General features: G+C 37.1%; 1 protein-coding gene and 1 pseudogene across 3 annotated transcripts in view; one reads left to right on the top strand and one right to left on the bottom strand.

Annotated features, from left to right (window-relative positions):
• AP3S1 (adaptor related protein complex 3 subunit sigma 1) overlaps positions 1-25,748 on the bottom strand; it is a 51,599-nt gene that overhangs the window by 11,089 nt on the left and 14,762 nt on the right. For all 3 annotated transcript variants that reach the window (XM_036310181.1, XM_036310180.1, XM_036310179.1), the window contains exons 2-4: positions 20,855-20,946; positions 15,969-16,080; positions 103-174 (exon numbers count right to left, since the gene is read on the bottom strand). In XM_036310181.1, coding sequence (XP_036166074.1) covers positions 103-174; positions 15,969-16,080; positions 20,855-20,946 — 276 coding nt within the window. The remainder of the gene's footprint in view (positions 1-102; positions 175-15,968; positions 16,081-20,854; positions 20,947-25,748) is intronic.
• Positions 12,172-12,466, top strand: LOC118655901 (annotated as a pseudogene).

The following is a 25,748-nucleotide window of genomic DNA, read 5'->3' as shown; positions in this document are numbered from 1 at the left end:
TAAAAATAGCCTTATTCACTAAATCCATTTTTACTTTGGCAAATAAAACAACATTTTTCTCAGGTAAAAAGCTTAGAAGATTTAACAATATAGAAGTAGTACCTTGTCTACATGGAAAATTAAATCCAGTTCACAGACATTTTCAAAACATTTGTCTAATGTTTCCACAAATACCTAAGGAAAAAGAAAAGAGAAAAAGTTAAAAGCTTTTGAGAACTGTGTAAGTTCATTCAAATCTATTATCTACAAGGCAGACAATCTTGTGACAAAAACTTTTATAAATCTATTATTACACTAGAGGCCCGGTGCACGAAATTCGTGCACAGGAGGGGTGTATGTGACCCTCAGCTCAGCCTGGACCCTCTCCAATCTGGGAACACTCGGGGGATGTCTGACTGCCCATTTAAAACCCTCTCACAATCTGGGACTGCTGGCTACCAACCGCTCGCCTGCCTGCCAGCCTGATCACCCCCTCCCCTGCCAGCCCGATTGCTCCCAACTGACCTCTCCTGCTGGCCCAATTGCCCCACGGCCCTCCCCTGCCGGCCCGATCGCCCCCAACTGCCCTCTCTTGCTGGCCCAATCGCCCTCAACTGTCCTCCCCTGCTGGCCATCTTGTGACGACATGGGGGCAGCCATCTTGTGAGGGCATGATGGTCAATTTGCATATTACTTCTTTATTATATAGGGTATCTGTTTTTAATTAAAACATTATATTAAGTGCAAAATAAGTAATTATAAACTATTCTTCATGTAAACTACTTTTCAATACATTAATATATAAAACAACTTTGCTGAAAATAAGAACTAGAAATTCTTAGCACCTTTTACCTACAAAGCACCGGAAAATACTCAAATCAAGCTCCCTATCCTCATGTGAGAAAAAAGAAAGCTTATTAGTATTTTATCAGGCCTTGGCTTGTGTGGCTCAGTTGGTTGAGCATAGTCCCATGAACCAAAAGGTCACTGTTTTGATTCCCAGTCAGGGCACATGCCCAGGTTGTGGATTCAATCTCCGGTCAGGGTGTGTGTGTGGGAGACAACCAATTGATATTTCTCCCTCATACTGAAGTCTCTCTCTCTCTCAAATCAATAAAAAACTTATATATATTTTTAAATATATTTTATTGATTTTTACAGAGAGGAAGGGGGAGAGATAGAGAATCAGAAACACCGATGAGAGAGAAACATCGATCAGCTGCCTCCTGCACACCCCCCACTGGGGATGTGCCCACAACCAAAGTACATGCCCTTGACCAGAATCGAACCTGGGACCCTTCAGTCCACAGGCCGACGCTCTATCCACTGAGCCAAACCAGTTAGGACAAAAAACCATATTTTTTAAAAAGAAGAATTTTATCAGGATAGATGGGCATAGTCCAAGTCACTATCACATCTAATGTAACCAGTAATTTCCAATTAGCAAATCAGTATATAAAAGATCTCTAAAAATTACTTAGGGAAAGAACAGAGTCTTTGGAATCAGACTTCCTGGGTTCAAACTCTGGCTTGAATACCTTCTATTACCATATATGTGAAAGGATTAACTCAGCCAACCTGGCTTGCTGAAACCTACACATTCCCCGAAATGATCTGATTTCAGACTAGCCCTCAGCTAGCTCCTGGGAACCGAGCCCTTGGAAAATTCTGACAAGAGTGTTTAATGGGCCTGTGGTCTTGGGCCACACTGTACAGTATGAGCAGTTTATGCTACCAATATGATTTATGGCAAACATCTCTTTTTCTCTGAGGTTCAGGAACTTAACAATCAAGGTCAGTCACACAGGTGCTACATACCTATATGACTGCCCCCAATAAAAATTCTGGACACCCAGGCTAAGATGAGCTTCCCTGGTTGGGAACACTTTGCACATATCATCATATATCACTTCTGGGGGAATTAAGCACATCTGTGTGACTCCAGTGGGAAGGGACACCTGGAAGATTGCACCTGGTTCCATCAGACTTTTCCTCATATGTTTTTATGATTTTACTCTGTATCCTTTCACAATAAACCCTCACCATTAGCCTAGCAACTTCTGAGTCCTGTGAATCCTAGTAAATCATTCAGATGACCTTGGGACCTCTGATACAAACAATTTCTAAAATTCTACCTATTTGTATTTCTATTCCCACTACCTTTCTCAATGGCAGCTTTCACAGACAGAGTAACTATTCAATTTATCATCCAAATTGGGGGGGAGGGGCAGTATTAAGAGTAAAAAAGAGCAGCCATTAATTATTATTATCCTACTAGAGGCCTGGTGCATGGAATTTGTTCACTGGGTGGGTGTCCCTCAGCCCAGCCTGCCCCCTCTCACAGTCTGGGAGCCCTCAGGGGGTGTCCTACTGACGGCTTGTGGGGAACAGGCCTAAGCCACAGTCTGGCCACGGCAGCTCAGAGCACGCCCCCCTGGGCAAGTCTGTGGGTCCACTGGGGGTGTTGCTCCCAGGGCAGGCAGTGCAGTGTGCCTGTCTTCAAATCCCTGGTAGGAGTGGCCTCAGGGTTGGGCGGCACCAGGGCTGAGAGGGTGGGGGTGGGGGGGTCTGAGCCGCGCCCCCAGCCCTGGTGTGTGGTGTGTGTAATTGGGGCCAGGGGCTTGCTCTGAGTTGGTCATGATGTCTCAGCCTAATTTGCATATTTCTCTCTTATTATATAGGATATAATAAAAGCCTAATATGCAAATTGTCCCATTGGGCGCTTGTTTGACCGGGAGTTTAACTGGGAGACCAGGAGTTCAACCAGGAGACCAGGAATTTAACCAGGAGACTGGGAGTTCAACCAGGAGACCAGGAATTCAACCGCTCACTTTGACGTGCGCTGACTACCAGGGGCAGCACAGAACATGGCGGTCATTGGCAATGTGGTGCTGGCAGCAAGCGGCAGTGGAGGCACTGCTGGTAGTGATAGGTCCGACAAGAGCGGGACCGCAGCGGGATAGTGAAGCAGGTGAGTGGGCGGCGCCAGGCTAAGGTGGGTGTGAGCGGGTGCCCAGGTGCTGCCCAGGGCCCAGAGGTCAGCTGGAACCTGCCCTTCCACTCCAGACGCTCGTGCTTCAATCACCGGCCAGGCCTAGGGACCGTACCCATGCATGAATTTAATTCACCAGGCCTCTAGTTATAATAATAGATGCGATGTTATCGTAATAAAACAACAGCTTGCAACAACAGATGTAAGCAGAACTGTTCCTAGCATATTGAAATGTATGGACACCCTATTCAGAGGTGATCCAATGGGACAAAGAGTAAATTCTAAATAGCAGGTTTCTTGCTATAACTGCTCTTCAGTAAAATGTCATAATTACATATTCTTAATTTAGGAAAATAATTCCCAAGACTTAATGCACTCAAATGTTAAATTTGGCTTTAAATAAATCAAAGCCCTCTTCAAAAAACTTTCCAATATGAATAACACATGGACACAGACAGTACGGTGGTGGAGGTATGGGGTGGGAGGGCAGGGGCAGGCAATAAAGGGGTCAGTGGGAGAAAAAAGGGGACATATCTAATACTTTCAACAATAAAGATTTTTTTAAAAAAAATTTCCATTACTTTTCTTTTCATTTAGCAAAATTACTTAATATAATTAGAAATCCAGTGCCCCCCAAATAGATACACACTGCCAATCTGTTACACGGAGAAGGCCAATACAAAACTAATAATTTATAAACTGAAGTAAAAAATATAAGAAAATAAATTAATGGTTCTATCCAGAACAAAAAAAAATAATAATAAAGTTGCTACTGCACTCTATTTCACAAGGAGAAATATTTTTTTAAAAGCAAAACACTAGTAGTGAATAGTAAATAGCACCCTCTTGTGTTTCATTTTTAAAATAATATAAAGTTTAAAGTCAATTTCAATATAACAATTATTTACTAAATAGCTACTCATTAATCTATGGCTTCAAGGAATTCAAAGACTAGTGCAAGAAAAATTATTTTTAATTTACTAAGAGAATTGTGTTTTACATTTTCCTTCATTTTAATAATACCTAGTTTAAACAAAATAGCGATTTAACTCTAAGTCTCAGTTTCTTCATTTGGGCATATTCATGGCACCTATCCCATAGAGTTGTTTTAGTGATTAAATGAATAAATATAAAGGGCTGCGAACAGTGTCTCACTAAAAAAAGTACTATATATACATTAGCTAGTACTAGAATACTATATATAAAATTTCTTTCTGAGTTTGGGGACTTCTGTTAAATTTTAGGAGGACTTTATCCTACTGTTTCTAAGCTATAATATTAAATGAAGTACATAAATGTAAAACTAACAAGTTATAAGATAGAAAATGTTTTAAGCCCAAGAATAGTAGGAATAAACTTAAGAATACAAATAGACTGGCAAATGGTCTAAAAAAAATATTTTCTTAGCAGCAAGATATTCTAGAGCAGTGGTTCTCAACCTTCCTAATGCCGCGACCCTTTAATACAGTTCCTCATGTTGTGGTGACCCCCAATTTCATTGTTACAAATTAAACATAATTAAAGCATAGTGATTAATGACAAAAACAATATGTAATTATATATGCGTTTTCCGATGGTCTTAGGTGACCCCTATGAAAGGGTCATTCGACCCCCAAAGGGGTCGTGACCCACATGTTGAGAAACGCTGTTCCAGAGAGATAATTGGTTTCACTCAAACCAAGAATAAAATATGCCACTAAAAATATACCAATAAAGCTAGGGAAGAGAGACTGAACTTAAAAATCAGATCAAGTACCTTTAAAGAAAAATTATGACTTAGCCTAGGTACACACTCCAATGTATACCACTGAATAATATTCATAACCTTAAAGGTATGACTGGATTTGCACTAAACCTGACCTGGACACTAATGTGCCAATGATTATAATCCTAGTAAAAATAGAGACATTTATTGTGCATATACTAAGAGAGAGATAGAGAGAGAGAGAGAGAGGGAGAGAGAGAGAGAGAGAGATTGATGTGAGAAACTTCAATCAGTTGGCTTCTCGTATGCACCCCAACCAGAGATCAAATCCGCAACCTAGGTATGTGCCCTGAACAGAATTGAACCCACAACCTTTTCGTGTATACGGCAACACTCCAACCGAGCCACATCAGCCAGGGCTAAATTTTCAATTTCAGTATGAAGGAATTAAGAGTTGATGAAGGGACTACCTGTATTTTATATTCATGTCATAATGATTCTGAAAGAGATCACATCACTGATTCTTTTTGTGCGATTATTTCTCTTAGAAAAGGTTAGTAATGATAAACTATCATTTATTGAGTCTATACTATTATGGCAGTGTTACTGTTCCAAGTGCTTTAAGTAGATTATTTTTAACCCTTCACAGTAATCCCATAAGGCAGGTACTTTTATTAACAACTATTTACTGAGGAGTAATCTAAACAAAAAGTTAACTACTAACACAGTTATGTAGTGAAGTCTTTATTAAATTCCAGAAAGTCTCACTGCAGAACCAACATTCTTATTTACTAGGAATAATCCTTTCAACAACAATAAAAAACAGCACTTTGTTTTCAATGTAGTAAAAAGTAATTATTTAGAATATTTGGAAAATACAGAAAAGCATAAAGCAGATTTTTAAGTTTCCATATTTTTACCACCCACATTAACCTAGAATTGTGCAAAACAAAAACTGCTTGTACTACAGGAAATTACATTGTAGCCCCTGCATTGAAGTGATTTAATATGATTTGTACATTGGATTTAGAAATCTAAGGAAGAACTGGGGTTTTGAGTTTGTAAGACTAATATGTCAAATGTTAATTTTAAAAATGAAAGTAGCCTCTGATTATTTCTTTTTCTGCACAAAAGCCAATCATGAGAACATTTAAAAACACATACTGATATAAATTATTAGAACTATATTTAAACTTCCAAGCAAAAGTTGATTTTAAAAATAATATGTGGCCCTAACTGGCTTGGCTCAGTGGATAGAGCGGCTGTCTGTGGACTGAAGGGTCCCAGGTTAGATTCAGGTCAAGGGCATGTACCCTGGTTGCGGGCACATCCCCAAGTAGGGGGTTTGCAGGAGGCACTGATCGATGTTTCTCTCTCTCATCGATGTTTCTAACTCTCTACCCCCTCCCCTCTTCTCTGTAAAAAATCAACAAAATATATTAAAAATAAATAAATAAATAAATAAATAAATAAATAAATATGATATATGGCCTTGAAAGATAGTCTACCTATAATTAAACATGGTACACTTGATGTTTTGAGCACTGATTTCAAACAAAATAAAATGAACAAAAATCTTAGAAAGTTTTCCACTATACAATTTAGACTAATAAGTACATAAGGCATGATGGGAAAATCACTATTTGGCAAATACTACAAATAATAATTATTTTGGGCAAGAGTTATCAAGAAGTTAAATTAATGACCAAAAACATGATTAGGAAAAGAGTATTTATGTAGTCTCTAAATTACTCCCTAAAAAATACTTTTAAGCACGAAGGGAAAATGGAAGTTTACAGTAAACCTGACAGGTACTATTTTAACCAAGAAATCAGAATAAATATCACAAGTAATGGGACAAAAATGATACCATGTACGTCCTGATATGATGCATTAAAAAGGAAGTAATATCAATTCTATGGTATTCTTGCCAAAAATACGTAACATGATTTAATTATTAAGAAATATCAAACAAATCCAAATTGAAGAATATTCTACAAAATAACTGGCCAGTACTCTTCGAAGAATCAAGGCATGAAAGACATGAATAAAAGTCAAAAATTGAAGAACTACTGCAGAGTAAAGGAGACATGAAAATTAAATGCAATAGGACCCGAATTGAACTCTGAATGAAAAAAAAAACATTATATTAATGGGACAGTTGGCAAATTTTGTATAATGTCTTCAGGTTAGACAATAGTATTGTATCAGTGTTAACTTCCTGATTTTGATCACTGTGCTTTGGTTATATGGACGATGTTAAATTTGGGGAATCTGGATGAAGATAGGATAGGGAAGAATTATTTGTATTATATTTGCCATTCTTTTGTAAATCTAAATTAATTTCTAAAAAATAAAAATTTAAGGAACCCCAAAACTTGAATAACCAAGCTCAGAGGGAACTCTTCTGCTCTACATCCAATTCCTTCCTGAAAACCTACCATTCTACACTAGGAAATAAAGAATTCATCTTAAAGAGAAACACTATAAGTTAAGTTGTTTCCTCTCTCTCAAACATATTTTGAAGGGTAACAATTAAATTTTAAGTTGCTTCCAGCTCCAAAATTCTGACCTTAAGTACCTGAGTTCCAAAATACTTCCTTCACCACTATTAAGTGAATAATAACAATGTCTACTACAGTCTAGGCCAGGGGTGGGCAAACTTTTTGACTCGAGGGCCACAATGGGTTCTTAAACTGGACCAGAGGGCCGGAACAAAAGCATGGATGGAGTGTTTGTGTGAACTAATATAAATTCAAAGTAAACATCATTACATAAAGGGGTACGGTCTTTTTTTTTTTAGTTTTATTCATTTCAAATGGCCGGATCCGGCCCGTGGGCCGTAGTTTGCCCACGGTTGGTCTAGGCTCTATGCCATCAGCTTCACATATATTAGCTCTCATTCTTACAATGCTGGCAAGGTAGGTATGAATATCAGCCCCTACAGATAAGAATATTCAGGATGGATAAGGTTAAGTAATTTGCTCAAAGTCATATAACTGTTAGATGACAGAGCCAACAGTCAAATCCATACCATATGACTCCAAACACCAATTTCACACTATGATGCCTCCCAAGAGAACTGTTGAGATGTCAACAAAACATGTAAACTCCAAAAGCAAGTATCATCAATTTGATTCCAGGATGTATCATGAAGAAGCAGCAATGCAAATAACAGAAAAGTAAAGTTTACATTTCTAATTATTGAAAATTAGACTTCTCAACAAGACAAAAAGATAAGAAAAAAAATCTTAGAAATGCTGAATCAGTCTAACAGTCTCTAATTCAATTGTTTACAGAAACATTGTTTAGTTTCATATATATATATATATATATATATATATATATGATAAATCTTACTGAAAATTAAAATTTTTAATACTCTGGTAATATAGTATAGTGTAGCAAGCAGAATTTTCCTAAAATGATCTTGGGCACTCATTCTGGATTACCTGGAAAATAAACCAACTGGGCCAGTGCTCCCTCTTCCGCCAGCAGGAGGAACTGCACCAGAACTCACCTTCCCATGGGATCAGGGTTATATCCACACCCCCATCCCACAACCGCCCAATAAGAAAGCTGCAACCTCCCACATGCTAATCAGCTGAGTTTCCCAGATTACACTTAAAAACAGGTGGCAACTGAACCTATACAACCTAAAGCTTAAGTAGTGTATATGTGTCACCTCACTGACAAGGGTGCTTTCAAGCCTACAGAATAATAATGTGGGGTGGGGTGGGGCAAGGCCTCCACTGGCACACCATTCTATGTTAGGTAGCACCTACCTCAGCACAATTTCCTACGTGATACTGGGAAGATTAGGTGATCTTTCTCCACCTAAGTATTCTTGGCTTACAAACTAAGTCTATTTCTTATCATATAACTCTATCATCATGTAGAATTTATCCAAAGCCATCACACACATATATAGAATAAAAAGATTCACAAATTCTTATAAAAGTGAAAAAGATAAAAGGACTTCTTATCTGAATTCAATTTGTATACTAATAAAATAATACTTTATATGACTTCCTTAAAAGTATATGCTTTAATGATGTTAGCTAAAAATGACTGACAATTATGTCAGTCATTTTTTCCACGAGCTTCATGTACAATATCATTTTTTTAATCCTCACCTGAAGACATGTTCTTTGATTTTTAGAGAAAGGAGACAGAGACAGAGAAAGAGAAAAGGAGAGAGAAAGAAACATCGATGTGAGAAACACTGAACACTTGCCTCCTGCATGCCTACCAACTAGAGCCAGGGATTGAACCCACAACCTAGATATGTGCCCTGACTGGGAATCAAACATGAGATTCAATGTACAGGATGACGCTCCTACCAACTGAGCCACACCAGCCAGGGATACAATATCTTTTTTAATACGTGTACTTATTCTATGAGTTGGTATTATCATTACCCCCATTTTGCAAAAAAAAAAAAAAAATGATCAAAGAGGTTAAACAACTTGTCCCAAGTTATATACCAGTACAAAGTGGAGTCTGAATGACTTTAACCACTATTAGCTTGCTTTTATTCACTGATCTTTCAGACAATCTCACAAGGTTGTAGACAGCAAATTGAAACAGGCATAGTTTACAGATAAAAAAAAGTCAAGGTCTATAAAGATTAACTGATATGCTCAATTTCATACTAAATTAGTATTAGCAGCCATCCTATCTAATAAAGAGGGAATATGCTAATTGACCCTCACACCATCACAAAGATGGTGGTGCCCACAGCCAATAAGGAGAGACTATGCTAATTGACTACCCTGCCCTGAAAGATGGCAGCACCCACAGCCACAAGATGGCAGAACCCAGTCCCCTCAGCCCTGTCGGCACCCTGCCACTGGAGTCCCCTAGTCCCCTCAGCCCCACAGCTGCCCAGGGCCGGCCCAAGGCACAGGCAAGCCTCGGATGGCGGCTGCAGCAGAGGTGTGATGGGGGCGTTGCCTTCCCTTGATCGCCAGGTCGCCTCCCACCCCTGAGGGCTCCTGGACTGTGAGGGACCCCCTCCTCCAGTAACTAAAATAATTTCACAAAAGCTAGTCACACTTGGCACCATAGTAATAACAAATGCTATACATGGAGCTCTAGTTTGTATGTTTATTCTAACATAGCCAAAACTTATCTTTCTATATCTATAGAAAAGTTTAGCTGTTACTTATCAATTATTTCTAAACTACAACTGAACAAGACTGATGGTGATTTAATTGCTACATGGGGTCCAGAAAACAATTACAGAATTTGAAATCACCTAGTGAATTTTTATGCCTCCTTTAGTTTGGCATAACAAATTAATTGAGGACAATATGACTGCTTATAAATAACTCAAACAACCAACATTAATATTTAATGAGCTTCTATTCTCACTCTGTAAATATTTTAACATTCCCAATGAAGATATGCTACAACAGAAAGGACTCTAAAAAAAGCTAGCTATCAACTCTGAAATTTGCTTATTTGGCAGTCAATATCACACTAAAATAGTACACATCAGATACAAAATAAGGTTACTTTTTCCCCAACTTATAAAGAATTAAAAAAGGAACAAGAGAAAACAGAAGCTGATTATTCAATTTTAATTCAATTCAATGCCTTTCTCAGATTTTATATAAGATATAAAGTCAAATCTGGGACAGCATGCATGTCTTAGAAGCATGAAATCTTTGCATAAAAATATGCATCCACGATCATTTGAATGGTCATTTTTAATATTCAAAATACCAAAATTAAACATATATTTAGTAATTATATGTTGATGTTTAATAAGTTTTCTCAATCCGCTTTCTAAAGAACATGCAAAACCAAGAGATTTTGACCTAAACTCTCTTGGTTTATAATTTTCCACACTTACTTTTTACATATCACTTGCCTTTCTCAAAACTAGAGGTTGGACAAAGCAAGAAAATCAGTTCTAAATAAGTTCTGAATAGCTGTTTCATGAAAGAAGCAGAAACAATAAGCTACTTCTTTTCATCTTTGTTCACTCAATGTTTTTAAAGTGACTGACTCATGCATGAGCATTCCCTCATGATAATCTTAACTCAATAAAATTACTTATAGCAACTACATTTTTTTTACTGTTAGTTAATACGTTACATAGCAACCACTATATTTTATCTTTCTAACTAACTCTTCTCTTAATTAACCTTTGGGTTTTGCTGTCACTTATTTTATAAAAAAATGGCAAATATTAAGCATTCAATACTACATGCATTCATTAAACAATTACCTATTGAGAATCTACTACGTGCCTGGACCTTTGTATACACTAGGGATAAATAAGTGAACAAAATAAACAAAAATCCTGACCATCACAGAGCTTATATTCTTGTAAGGATAAATGACAAAAGACAAGATAAAGTCAGTCAAATATATGGTATACTAAATAGTGGTAGGTACTAAGGAAAATAATACAGCAGAAAAGGGGTTAGAAAATATGAAAGAAAAGGGCTACGGAATACATATTGAGAAGGTAACATATGGGTCAAGACCTGAAAGAATGAAGCCAACCATGGAAATATCAAAAGGAAGAACAATTTAGGTAGAAAGGTCAGCAAGCACAAATGCTCTGATGTAGAAGCATGCCAGTATGTTTGAGGAACAGCAAGGAGGTCAGTGTGGGTAGAGAAAAAGGAAAAGGAGTAGAAGATGAAGTAAGATAATTAGCAGGGTATGGGGAGGGGAGTCAAATTATGTGGGGCCTCATGGGTCATTTGTAAGGAATTTGGCTTTTCCTTTACTCTGAGTGAGAAGAAAAGCCATTGAAGAATTCAGAATGGAAGAGTGTAAGATGTGACATATTTCAATAGTATCACTTTGGCTGTTTTACTGAGATAAGACCAAAGGGAAAAGACAGTGGAAGCAGAAAGACCAGTCAGGAAACTACTGTTATAATCCAGCAAGAGCTAGTGGTAGCTTGGATCAATGTAGTGGCAATGCAGAGTGTAATAAGTGGTTATATTCTGTATATCCAACAGGATTTGCCAAAGAGATGGGAGAGGTCATAAAACCAAAATAAAGCAACTATAGAAGTAGGATGAAAACCAGGCAAGTAAGGTGTCCTACAAGCCAAGCAAAGAAAAATTTCATGAAGAGAGTGATCAACAATCTTAATCAAATAAAGGACTGATGAAACTGATCAGCAACTATAGAGCTGAAAACCTGATTAAAGTGTGTTCCAGACAAAAAGAAAAAATTGAGACATTTTATACAGACATCTTAAAAGTGTTTTTGCTGTAAGGGGTGGGGGGAAATGAGGCAGTGTCTGGAGAAGGAAGTAGAAAGAGATCTTTTTTTTTAAGATGGGAGAAAATATTATGGGCTAGTGGGAATGATCTAAAAATAGAGGAAAAATGGGAGCAAGTTCAGTTGCACCAATATGGATACGTAGGCGCAGATGGGGCATGTCCTTGGACTTAGAAAGCAGGACATCTGGCTTGGTGAGTGGGAACCTCTGTGTAACATGCGACCAAAGAGCAATTTAAAAATGAATGATGTTGAAAAGGGCAAGAAGATTTTTGTTCAAAAGTGTGCCTGGTGCCATACTATGGGAAAGGGAGGCAAGCACAAGACTGGGCCAAATCTCCATGGTCTATTTGGGTGAAAGAAAGGTCGGATCCCTAAATTTTCTGCCAATAAGAACAAAGGCATCACCTGGGGAGAGACGGAGTATTTGAAGAATCCCAAGAAGTATATCCCTGGAACAAAAAATGATCTTTGCTGGCATTAAGAGGAGTGCAGAAAGGGCAGACTTGGTAGCTTATCTCAAAAAAAGCTACTAATGAGTAATAGGTGGCTACTGCCTTATTACAACAAACGTCTTATGACACTTTTTATTTGTACCATATTTAAATTGATCTTATACACCAGGAATCAGATCATGAACAGCTGGTAAAGCATTTCTTTTGGGTAGTTCTGATTTAAATAAGATTAGCATGTGGTTAAATTAATATAATCAGCATTTTGAAACTTGATGGTAATTTTGGTTCAGCAAGTGCTATCATTGTTTCCCGCTTCCAAAAATATGACTGGCCTTGATTCATAATGTTTAACTTTTCACAGAGATGGTGAATGCCATAAAAAACCCTGTAGGGGATTGGCTTTTATACTTAGATTTCTACAACTGGTGTATTAATATGTTTAAATTCTGAGGAAATCCCTTTTTTATTTCTTAGACCAGCAAGACTTGCTTGTATTTCAAGTTGTGCTCATTAGCAAGATATGCTGGCAACGTCCATTTTATCATTTTGGTCCTAACTATGCCAATTCAATTAAAATTCCCTATCTAAACTGTTGCCTTTTACTTAATAAAAGGCATTTCAGTGTTATTTATGTATAATATCAAATAAAGAACACTTAACACTTCTCACATTTTATAGATGATCTATAGGGTCAGATGCTTTTAAAATTCAGCATGAGCCCTAGTCAGTTTGGCTCAGTGGAAAGAGTGTCAGCCCTCAGATTGAAGGGTCCCTGGTCCAAATCCAGTCAAGGGCATGTACCTCAGTTCCAAGCTTGATCCTCCGCTTGGGGAGGGCCTGTACAGGAGGCAACCAATCGATGTGTCTCTTTCATATAGATCAGTGGTTCTCAACCTTCCTAATGCTGTGAACCTTTTTTTTAAAAATATATATTTATTGATTTTTTACAGAGAGGAAGGGAGAGGGATAGAGAGTTAGAAACATAGATGAGAGAGAAGCATCAATCAGCTGCCACAACCAAGGTACATACCCTTGACCGGAATCGAACCTGGGACCCTTCAGTCCCCAGGCTGACACTCTATCCACTGAGCCAAACCAGCCAGGCATAATGCTGAGAACCTTTAATACAGTTCCTCATGTTGTGGTGACTCCCAACCATAAAATTATTTTCGTTGCTACTTCATAACTGTAATTTTGCTACTGTTATGAATCGTAATGTAAATATCTGATATGCAGGATGTATTTTCATTGTTACAAATTAAACATAATTAAAGCATAGTGATTAATCACAAAAACAATATGTAATTATATATGTGTTTTCCGATGGTCTTAGGCGACCCCTGTGAAAGGGTCGTTCGACCCCCAAGTTGAGAACCGCTGATATAGATGTTTCTTTCTCTCTGTCTCTCCCCCTCCCTTCCACTGTCTCTAAAAAAAAAAAAGTCAATGGAAAAATACCCTCGGGTGAGGATTAACAAAAAATTTTCAACATGACAATATATAGTAGCAAACTTTGCTTATGAATTCTTTAAGTCAGACTAAGTTATAATTCAGGATTGTCTTGAACCAGTTATTCAAAAACAACTATAGAATTACTGTATATATTTGTGATCGGTAATGGTGCTGTTGCCAACTTACTAGAAGGATTAAAGTAGAGAATAGATTATCAACACAAAATTGTGAATTTTGTGATCATAAGGCTTAAGATAATTTTTAAAAAATCACAGATCAAGAAATAAATAAAAGAGAGGGAAAATGACACAGAAGAAAGAGGAAGAACTGCTATAGCAACGAGGAGAAAACTAGTATATAAGTGGGTGAATTGGCTTTAGCTAGGAGTACAGTGAGTTCACCTCTCATAGAAGAAAGAACAGAGCACATGGACACAGATGTTCTCCTCTGATTGCTTCAATTTTCTCAGTGAACTAGAAAGCAAGATGCTAGAAGTGCTAGAGGTTTAAGGAGAAAGGAGAGTGTTATCAGTAGTTGCCTAGAGTATGGACCAGTGAATGGACTGAGTAGCATTAAGGACTCTTGGAGATTAGGGATTATGAATTTAAAGTAAAGCCACAGTAAGTATGGTTATGTTTTTCCCCCCTCTTTGTATGTTGAAATGTATAGGTATAAGGAAGCAATTGAGCACTATATACAAGGCTATGATTACCATGATGACTATAGAATTTAAGCTGGGTAAGGAAAGTTAGACATCAGAAGGATCAGGGACAGTGAAAATAAAATAGGTTTAAAAGACTTAAGATCCCAACAGGCTCAAAGATTTGTAGGAGTAATAGAAATTGTGATATGAAAGGTAAGAGGTGGCAGAGAGTGCAAACTGTGAAGTTGAAATGACGGAGGAACTGAAGTTTGAATAAAGACAAGATCAAGAAGTAAGTAGTGAGATAGGGTAAAAGGCAAAATTTATTGGAGAAGAGGAATTCCAATGTTTGAAGACACCAGTGTACTGAAAGAATTATCCACACGAACACTGAAATCACAAGCAGTATTGAAGCAGAGGCAGTGAATAATTCTTCATTTCTATATATAATGTGAGCAGAGTTACTGTCTTTATTGTGGACTACCTTTTCAAGCAACCTTGTCTAGCAAACAGCCTTAGAAAATGGAGAACGTCTCTCTCCAAAGCAAAGGGTAGGTTTACCTTTAGAATATATTATCTTCCTCCACTTCAAGGGCAGACATGCTTAGTGCCCACTATCAAAGATTCAAGTTCCCTAAGGTTGTGGTTCCTCTGCTATCATTCAATCTACTGTGTATGCAGGTATCACATGGCCCTTTTCAAGTCACACTTTGGAAACTGGGACTTGAGGACCCAGTATAAGCAAATGCTTTTACTTTGGCTACTGCTTTTGCTGCTAGTAATAGTCCTTTGCTTCTGGCCTAGAAATCTCTCCTCTTCTGCTAACATCCATGAAACTGTGATAGTTAACTTATTAGCTTGCAAGTAGGATAAAATCTCAGACCCTTGAAAGTTTTTCATAGAATCTCCAATGAATGGAAGGTGGGAATAAAAGATTATTGCAACAGGATGGGTAGAAGGTGGTATAGTTTAATAACGTGAGATAAAGTTTGGAGATGTTTTAGAAGAGATAATGATCTGGAAAAAGCAATGAGAAGAGAAGCAAGGGAAGACCTCCAGGATCAATGTTATAAAGAAAGCATGAGAGGCAATGTTACAGAAGAGGTTGAAGATAAAGAGAAATTTCCTGATGACTGACCTTGAGCTCCAGGGACATTATGAAAGATTTTCAGGAGACAGAGAGGAGTGGGTTTTGGGGTCAAATCTGGATACACATGGTAAGAGATTCATGACTCTTGGGCTTCTTATGGTGACTTACATGAACAAGAAAAAAGGAGCATGATGAAATTAGTTGTGATTAGTCTTAATCAGATTAAGTTAGTCTACGTGTTTTTGCATCCTTCCTCCCTCTTTTACCCACCCAATACTACTATGGAATGCTTCATTTCTTACTAAACGAAACATCATTTTAGAAAATTTGTAACATACACATTTTTTAAAATGTAAATAGCAAAATTGTTATTTAAATAGAGGCAAATGTTAACTTACTTGAATTAGATCTAAAATGCCAAGTTCACTTTCTGAAGAATCCACACAGAAGACAAAATATAACGTTGCATAATGTCTATAAATTAGTTTGTTGTCAGATCCTCCAATTAATCTAAATGACAAAACAAAACAATTGGAAAATTATAAGAAGAAAATGAAAAACATTTTCATTAGCTCAAGCAAATTGATAATTTACTTAAAAACATTTTATAAAATAAAAGGTAACATTTACTGGCATAGCATTCAAGTGATCTTGTATCAGACTGAGTAAATTAGGTGGTTGTTTTCTTAAAAAATGTCAAGTAAAAGATGTTGCTGCTTCATTTTAATTCATTCATTCATTAAACTATCTACTGAGTATATACTATGTGTCAGACACTGATAGTGGATAAGGAGCAATAAACAAACATTATCAGAGTGGAAAGCACTACATAGAGAATCAAAATAAGACGATACCATATTGATGGGTTCATTACTTCAGATTAGATGTTAAGAGTGATATTTAGGCCAAGATCTAATAATAATGAGGCAGCAATGACAGAATTTAGAGAAGAGCATTTCCGGCAGAGTAACAACTAATAAAAAGGCCATTTCATCAAGAACAAAGTATGGATGTTCAGGGAAGAGAAAGACGGTCTATAGACAAAGAAAGATTAGTAAGCAATGAGGTCAGAAAGAGGGCAGAAATCAGATGACAGGGCATTTGAAAGTGCTTACTAAATTTAATTACATAAGTCACAAGCTTAAGACTGATTAGAAATGAGGGGAGAAAAAAAAAAAGAATGACATTTCTCTTAAGTTGGACAGATTTCCCAACAAAATCTCCAAAAACACATTTTGTTTTGAAATATAAATGCAAAACAACAACAATTGAGCTAAGAGATACTCAATTCTTTCATCAAATGTTTTTATTTATATTTGTTAGAATTACAGCATTTTATAAATAATCTTTCCAAACATCTTACATTTTTCTAAGTACAGTTTAACTATCATAGTTAAGTTTACAATAATTAGTTTATTCATCTTCTCAAAAGACCCTCTAACACTAACATAAAAGCTAACTGAACACTCAAAAAAGGGAAAATGGCATATATTACTTACTCAGTAAAATAACACTGAAACCCTAGCCAATTTGGCTCAGTGGATAGAGCATCAGCCCATGGACTGAAGAGTTGTGGGTTCAATTTTGGTCAAGGGCACATATCTCAGTTGCAGGCTCGATCCCTGGTCCCAGTCAGGCAACCAATGGATGTGACTCTCCCACATCGATGTTTCTCTTTCTCTGTCTCTCCCCCTCCCTTCCACTCTCTCTAAAAATTCAATGAAAAAATATCCTTGGGATAAGGATTAACAGAAAAATAAAATAAAATGGGTAAATAAATTTAAAAAGTAATACTGAATTTATAAGTTCTATAGAAACAATTTATCTTATGTTCTCTAATAGCAAAAGGAGAAATAATTTTTGACAAAAATTTTTTAACTATGCTAGATATGTTTATAGAAAAGATTCAATTAGAAAATATGTATACTTTAAAGATTATCTGACATTATTTTTATAGGTTACTTGAGGCCCAATGCACGAAGATTCATGCAAGAATAGGCCTTCCTTCCCCTGGCTGCTGGCACCACCTTCACTCTGGCCGGAGCCGCCTTTCTGCCTTGGTTCCGGCCCGAAGCTGTCTTTCTGCCTTCCCCCGCTGCCCAGAGGCCAGGAGTGGCTGGGGCAGTGTGGAAAGCCTGTGTTGTTGCCATGGTGCAAGCGTCCTGCCCTGCCCCGGGCCGCTCAGTGCCTGTGTATGCAACTTAACCCGCCATCTTTGTTGGGTTAATTTGCATACTCACTCCTGATTGGCTGGTGGGTGTCACAAAGGTACAGCAATTTGCATCTTTCTTTTTTATTAGTGCAGATTATTGCAATTGTTCCATGAAAGACACAAAAAGAGCACAAGCAGCAGGTTTCGCTTCATCAGAAATCAGCAATTTAGCAGTTGTCTTAAACTTCTGTTTGGCTGTTTTTAAGAAAAGACCAAACTTTTGGTGTTATTAAATGACTATTAATGTTGTTAAAAATGGCTATGAATGTTATTAAAAGAAAGAAAATATATATATTTATCTTTAAAAATATAATTTCATCTTTAAACTACAGTACAATACAGATAAATACTGATACAAATTCTTATATGGAATGCAATACACCATATAAAACCACAGAATTTTAGAAATCTTCTTAGTCCAAATACCAGATAAAAACTGCGATAGAAGATTTTTAAGTAACCTGACCAAAAAAGCCAGCGTGTTAGTGACAAAACTAGGACTAAACCAGATGTGTATTCTCATCTCTAATGCAATATTTGCTATCTACTTTTTATAAGGTTGGAAAAGAATAATCACAAAGTCAGGCCATAATTTATAGTTGAAACAGTGCCTGATTAGATCAATCAAGTTTTTGCATTTCTATCACAAGCAGTGCACTATGGTGGGTGGTAGTTTCTTATGGGATAAGAGATTAAGAGACTGATATGACAGAAAGTAATAGTGATGACAAAGACATTAAATTATAAAGGTGTACAGAGAAATAAAAAAATACAATTAAAATATAAAAACAGAAACCAGGTGTACCTGTCTCAACTATTAAATTGATAGCCATAAGTTAATAGCAAAATTTATAAATATTTATCAATTTAAGGGCAGCATGATATAACCTTTTATGAAATAAAAGTAAACTTTCTACATGGTAAAAAGTAATTATGTTCAGATAAGAATGACTTCTCTATTATCCTATTTTTCATAATATGCATTATGTACCTTAAAATACAAAAGTGTAGGCTTCTTTGACTAAACCTGTGATTATTTACAGTGGGACTCAGTTAAAGTTCAGTTTTTGAATTGTCAATGAGGACATTTCTTAATAAGAAATCAATGATAGCCCTAACCAGTTTGGCTCAGTGGAAAAGCGCGGCCTGTGGACTGAAGGGTCCCAGGTTCGATTCCGGTCAAGGGCATGTACCTTGGTTGTGGGCACATCCCCAGTAGGGGGTGTGCAGGAGGCAGCTTATCAATGTTTCTCATTAATTGATGTTTCTAACTCTCTATCCCTCTCCCTTCCTCTCTGTAAAAAAATCAATAAAATATATTTCTTTAAAAAAGAAATCAATGATATAAACATGGGGGAACATTTATAAAACTATTTGAGAGCACATTATTTTCATGAACCCCATTAATTTAAAAGTATTTATAATAGTTAGCAAGTTAATTATAAGTAATTTTATTTTTTAAAGTTATTTTTGTTGCAGTATGTGTGACATGTAACACTACAAAGTATAAGTAATTCTTAGTTTTTCATTTAAAATAGAAAAATATGTTAGCTGAATTCTAATCTATATACAGAAATGCCTATACATATACACAGTCATAGATTTAAAAAGCAGACTTCAGTCTTGTTTGTAATAATAAAATAAAGTATGTAATCTAAAATTTAATGAACAGATCTATTCACTCTAAGGCAGTGGTTCTCAACCTTCCTAATGCCGTGACCCTTTAATACAGTTCCTCATGTTGTGGTGACCCCCAATTTCATTGTTACAAATTGAACATAATTAAAGCATAGTGATTAATCACAAAAACAATATGTAATTATATATGTGTTTTCCGATGATCTTAGGCAACCCCTGTGAAAGGGTCGTTTGACCCCCAAAGGGGTAGCGACCCACAGGTTGAGAACCGCTGCTTTAAGGAATAGCCTGTAGTCATTACAAAGAATGAAGTTGCTCTAGATACGTTTATATGGCAAAGCTTTTCAAATTACTAAGTGAAAACAAGAAATATGCAAACTAGCATACATAGTTTGATCTTAAGATCACACTTTTATATGTTAGTCAATGCAAAATTAATTTTCTAGAATGACACACAAGAAATTGGGAAGGAGGACTAAAATTCGGAGAGACTCTAATTTACATTTTACATTTTATACTTCCTTATAATGTTCAAATTTTCACCATATACATATATTGCCTTATATAAAATCCTATGTAATAAAGATGTAATATGCAAATGGTTGTTACACTGTGAAGGGTTAACGACCAACCGTGTAAGGACCGGATCAGGGATCAGCAGGAGGGTGGGGCAGTGAGATACAAGCGGGCAGAGAGCTACAGGAGGGGGCAGGGCAGCAAGCTATGAGGGAAGGGGCAAGGGGGTGGAGGGAGCTACAGGAGGGCGGGGCAGTGGTTGGAGAGCTACAGGAGGGTGGCAGCGAGCTACAGGAGGGGGCAGGGCAGCAAGCTATGGGAGTGGAGGGCGGAGGGAGCTACAGAAAGGCAGGGCAGTGGGTGGAAAGCTACAGGAGGGGGCAGGGCAGCAAGCTATGAGGGAGCGGGGGAAGCTACAGGAGGGCGGGGCAGCGGGCAGAGAGCTACTGGAGGGCAGCAGCGAGCTACTAGCACATGGATTCATGTGCAGGGCTACTAGTACTTTTATAAAATTCTTAAAAAGAATAAACAAGATTGCATATCTTTAAAAAAATTTTTAAAGTATATTTTTATTGATTTCAGAGAAAAAGAGAGAGATAGAAACATCAATGATGAGAGAGAATCATTGATCGGCTGCCTCCTGCATACCCCACATGGGGGACTAAGCCCGCAAACCAGGCAAGTGCCCTGACCAGAAATTCAACCGTGATCTCCTGGTTCATAGGTTGACGCTCAATCACTGAGCCATGCCAGTCAGGCTAAAAAATTCTTTAAGTTAGATTTATAGCTAACATAGGTGGCAATTAATTCACCTGATCAAATTAATTAAAATTAAAAAAACTTTTACCATAAACAGATTAAACAGTATATATTCTAAACATACAAAGATTAGAATTGTCTATGAAATGCTTTACTTACAATCCTCCTTCTAAGAAATTACAAACATTTTCATCTCTCTTAGATACCAAATGGAATGTCTCCCTGATGATTTGCTGTTGTGTATCTTCACTCTGAGAAAGAATAATTCATATATGTTAGGATTGGATTTGTAGGTTTAACAGCATTTAAAATTTTTAAAAATAGGTTTCTGGTTAAGATGGTGGAGTAGTAAACACTGTGCTTGTCTCCTCCCATGACCACATCAAAATTACAAAGAAACTATAGGAAAACCATCATTGAGAACCTTCTGAAGGCTAGCTAAGGATATACTGAAGTTCCATAACTAAGGATATACTGAAGAAGCCACATGGAGTCAAGGGGGCGGGGGGTGAAGATGCCAAATGGGCTGGTCCCACACCCACATGTGGGGGCTAAAAATCGAGAGGGATATCTTGGCTGCTTAGGTGCCACCTGAGAAGCGAGGGGTCCCAGCTCCAAACTAGGCTCTCCAGACCAGGATTCCAGGGTTGGGAAGAGAAGTCCCCATAACTTCTGACTATAAAAACCAGAGGGATTGTGGCTGAGTGAGATGGAGGGTTGCTGGAGTTCCAAGCATTTGTCTTAAAGGGCTGGCACACAGACTTACTTGCTGACAGATTCACTCGCTGTGGGGAGGCAACTCAAAAGGTTCCAGGGACATACGGAGCAGACTGATTTATCTGGCTTCAGAATGAGGGCTGGAGGGGCAGCTTTTGCCCAGACAGAAGTGCTGGCAGAGAACACTGTTCCTTTGTTGATCCCTCCCTCAACCCAGCCTGCACTTGCAGGTGGGTGCTGCATCTGAGCCTCCATCCACCTAGCTAATAGAGTTAACCCAACCCTGGTGATTCCCTGAGACCCCACCTCACCCAACTTGCAAGTACACCCAAGCTGCTCCCAGTGGCTTTTCCATACAAACAGCCTGTCTTGGCTCATGCTTCAGGCTTTCCCAAAATCTCTTAAAGATTTACAAACTCCAAAGCAGCATCTGTCCTTACTGTGCCCTGTGTCTCTTGCAAAGCAGCCCAAGCCTGACAATAGTGGTAGCCAGCCTCAGTCACCTTAGCCTCTCCCAGGCACCTCCAAACCCAGTCAAGGGGCAACTATCTGTAGATCACTTTGCAGCTCATACCAAGTAGCCCAGATAGGGCAAAGCCAACAGCTAACTTTGGCCTGCACCAGAGTCCCTCCCAACAACTTTAAAGGTTGGGACACACTCGAAGTGCAGACTTTGCAGGCGTCAGAATCCTAAAGCAAATCCTGCTCTGTAGGGCCAACCTCTGCACAACAGCTCCTCCACTGTGGTCAGAGCCAGTCCTCACAACCAATCAGCCTGAGGGTCAATCTCTCCCATTGATGTGCCAACAGTAATCAAGGCTCAACTACAACAGGAGGGACACACAACCTACACGACTGGCTCACTGGGCCCCTCATGACACTTAGTCCATAAGGTCACTCTATCAAGACCAAGAAACATGGCAGCTCTACCTAATACACAGAAGCAAACACAGGGGAATAAAGAAACATGTCCCAAATGAAAGAACAGAACACAACTCCAGAAATAGAACTAAACAAAATGGAGACAAACAATCTACCAGATGCAGAGTTCAAAACACTGGTTATAAGTATGCTCAATTATCTCAGTGAGATCAACAAAAAGACAGGAAACATAAAAATGGAGAAAGAAAAGATAAAAAAGAATAGTCAGAAATGAACAATACAATAACTGAAATGAAGAATACATCAGAGAAAATTAACAGTATATTAGATGAATCAAAGGACTGAATCAGCAATTTGGAAGATAAGGTAGGAGAAAACACCTAATCAGTATAGTAGAAAGAACCCAAAAACAAAATAAAACAAAAAGACAAGTATTGTTTCAGGGGCCTCTGGGACAACTTAAAGCACACCAACATTTGCATCATAGGAGTACCAGGAGGAGAAGAGAGAGAGCCAGGGATTGAAAAACCTATCTGAAGAACTAATGACTGAAAACTTCCATAGCCTGGCAAAGGAAATAGACATATAAGCCCAGGAAGCACAGAGTCCTAAACAAGATGAACCCAAAGAGGCCCACACTAAGACACATCATAACTAAAATGCCAAAGGTTAAAGACAAAGAGAGACTCTAAACAGCAGCAAGAGAAAGACAGATAGTTACCTAACTATAAGACTGTCAGCTGATTTCTTAACAGAAACATTTCAGGTCAGAAAGGATAAGCATAATGTATTCAAAGTGATGAAAAGCAAGGGACTACAACCAATATTATTCTACCCAGCAAAGCTATCATTTAGAATCAGCGGACAGATAAAGAGCTTCCCAAACAAAAAAAGTTAAAGAAATTCATCACTACCAAACCAGTGTTACAAGAAATGTTAAAGGGATGTCTTTAAGAAGAAAGGAAAAATCAAAATCATGAATAATAAAATGTCAACAAGTACATATCTACCAACAATTACTTTAAAAGTAAATGGATTAAATGCTCCAATCAAAAGACATAGGGTAGCTGAGTGGATAAGTAACCAAGACCCTTACATATGCTGCCTAAAGAGACTCACTTCAGATGGAAAGACACACAGAGACAGAAAATAAAGAGATGAAAAAATAAATTTTTTGGAAATGGAAATTGAAAAAAACAAACAGCTGGAGTAGCAACACTTATACCAGACAAAATAGACTTTAAAACAAAGGTTATAACAAAAGACAAAGAAAAACCCAGCAATTTCACTTCTTGGTATTTATCCAAAGAAATTCAAAGCACTAATTCAAAAAGACAGAAAAATCGTTATGTTCACTGCAGCATTATTTACAATAGCCAAGATATGGAAGCAACTTAAGTTTCCACCAATAGATGAATGGATAAAAAAGAAAGGAAGGGTACATATATACAACGAAATATTACTCAGCCATAAAAATGAATGAAATCTTGACATCTGCAACAACATGGATGGACCTAGAGCATATTATGCTAAGTGAAATAAGTCAGCCACAGAAAGGCAAATACCATATGATTTTACTTATATGTGAAATTTAAAAAAACAAAATAAATGAACAAATGAAACAAATTCATAGATACAGAGAACGTTTTGATGGCTATCAGATGGAGGGAGGTTAGAGGAATGGGTAAAAAAGGGTAAGAGATTCAGAAGTACAAATTGCTAGTTACAAAACAGTCAATAAAAAGCATAAGCTCAGGTGAGGATTTAAAATAATAATAAATAATATTGTAATAACTATGTATCATGTCAGATGGGTACTAGATTTATTGGGGTGATCACCTTGTAAGTTATATAAATGTCTAATTACTATGTTGTACACCTGAAACTAACAATATTTTATGTCAACTGTAATTGAGGAATAAAAAAAATTATCAATAAAAATAATTTTTAAAATGCAAGATAGTGATATCTGTTGGGAAATTCATCTGATAGTTCCTTTAAGAACTTACATATCACATCTCACAGAAACAGAACCCAACATTTTCTTATGAAAAACAAAACAAAACAAAAATCAATGCTTTATAGTTTACCACTACAATATAACTAGCTTATTTCTAAGTTTCAAGACCAACAAGAAAAATATTAGACAAGGGAATTACAGACATTAGTAAAAAGGACACTAGATATTAAATAGTTAAAGTCCACTGTTTTATAAATGAGTAAACTGAAATAGAGAAGTTATAAATAATTCATATAGCTAATCTATTTTTTGATGGAACAAAGTCTGGAGCTTCTAATTAAGTAAGCTTAACTAAATGCAAATTGAGGTAAGAGGCCATCCATCTTACTCAACTTTTTATGTTATCAGAAAATGGGTTCTTGTATGTGCCCTAACTGGGGATCAAACCTTCAACCTTGACATATTGGGATGATGCTCTGACCAACTAAGCTACCCAGCTAGGGTGCAATATACAGATCATGTATCATAAAAATGTACACTTGAAACTTATAAGATCCTATTAACTAATGTCCCAATAAATGTAATTTAAAAAGAAAAATGGAAACCAGAATAAAGAATAAACTATGTAAGATGCTCATGTTCTCACAGGAACAAAAGAGAAAGGGGGGGGGGGTGAGGGGAATCCCCTGCTAATTTAAACTACAATACATCATCAAGTACCCATACTATTGATGAAGACATGTAAATATGTCTAATAATATCAAGTATTGTCAAGAATGCATAACAACAAAGTACTTATACAATACTAGAAGAACTGTAAATTGGTACGACCCCTTCTGAAAACAGATCAGCATTACCTAGTAAAGCTAAACATGCAAGTACCCTAGGACAATGTTATTCAACTCCTAGTTATGTCCTAGAGAAATTATAAAAGATGTTTGCAAGACTGCTTATAGCAGCACTGTTTGTAACAGTAAGAAAACTACAATGTAAACGTCCACTAATCGTAGAATGTATAAATAAACTGTGGTTTATTTGTGCATGGAATACTCACAGCAATGAAAATTAATGATTACAGTAGATATAATGCCAATGGTGATCTTAGAAATGTTGAATTGGTGTTTGTTTTTTTAAATTAAGTCACAGAAGACTATAAACACCATCATTCTATTTTTAGTTCAAAAACATGCAAGACTAAACAATAAATTGTCTAAAGACAAAAATATGTGGCAAAACAAAAACATAATATTATTTTAAAAATTCAAAATAGTAGTTATAGAGAGGAAACAGGATGAAATAAAAGAGAAATACAGAAAGACTTCAAAGTTATTGGCAATTTTCCTGAAAAAAGGGTGGTGAACGCATAGTAATTAGGGCACTACTTATCACATTTTACAGATATTTATTATATAAATATTCTTTTGTACCTATTCAATATTTCATTAAAAAGTTGAAAGGGGGGAGCCATGTGTAAGACAGTTGCCCTTTTCCTTT

The sequence above is a fragment of the Myotis myotis genome, unplaced genomic scaffold, assembly GCF_014108235.1.
Source record: "Myotis myotis isolate mMyoMyo1 unplaced genomic scaffold, mMyoMyo1.p scaffold_m19_p_5, whole genome shotgun sequence".
NCBI lineage: Eukaryota > Metazoa > Chordata > Mammalia > Chiroptera > Vespertilionidae > Myotis > Myotis myotis.
The sequence above is the reverse complement of the archived record's forward strand: the minus strand, read 5'-3'. Positions and strand labels throughout refer to the sequence as shown.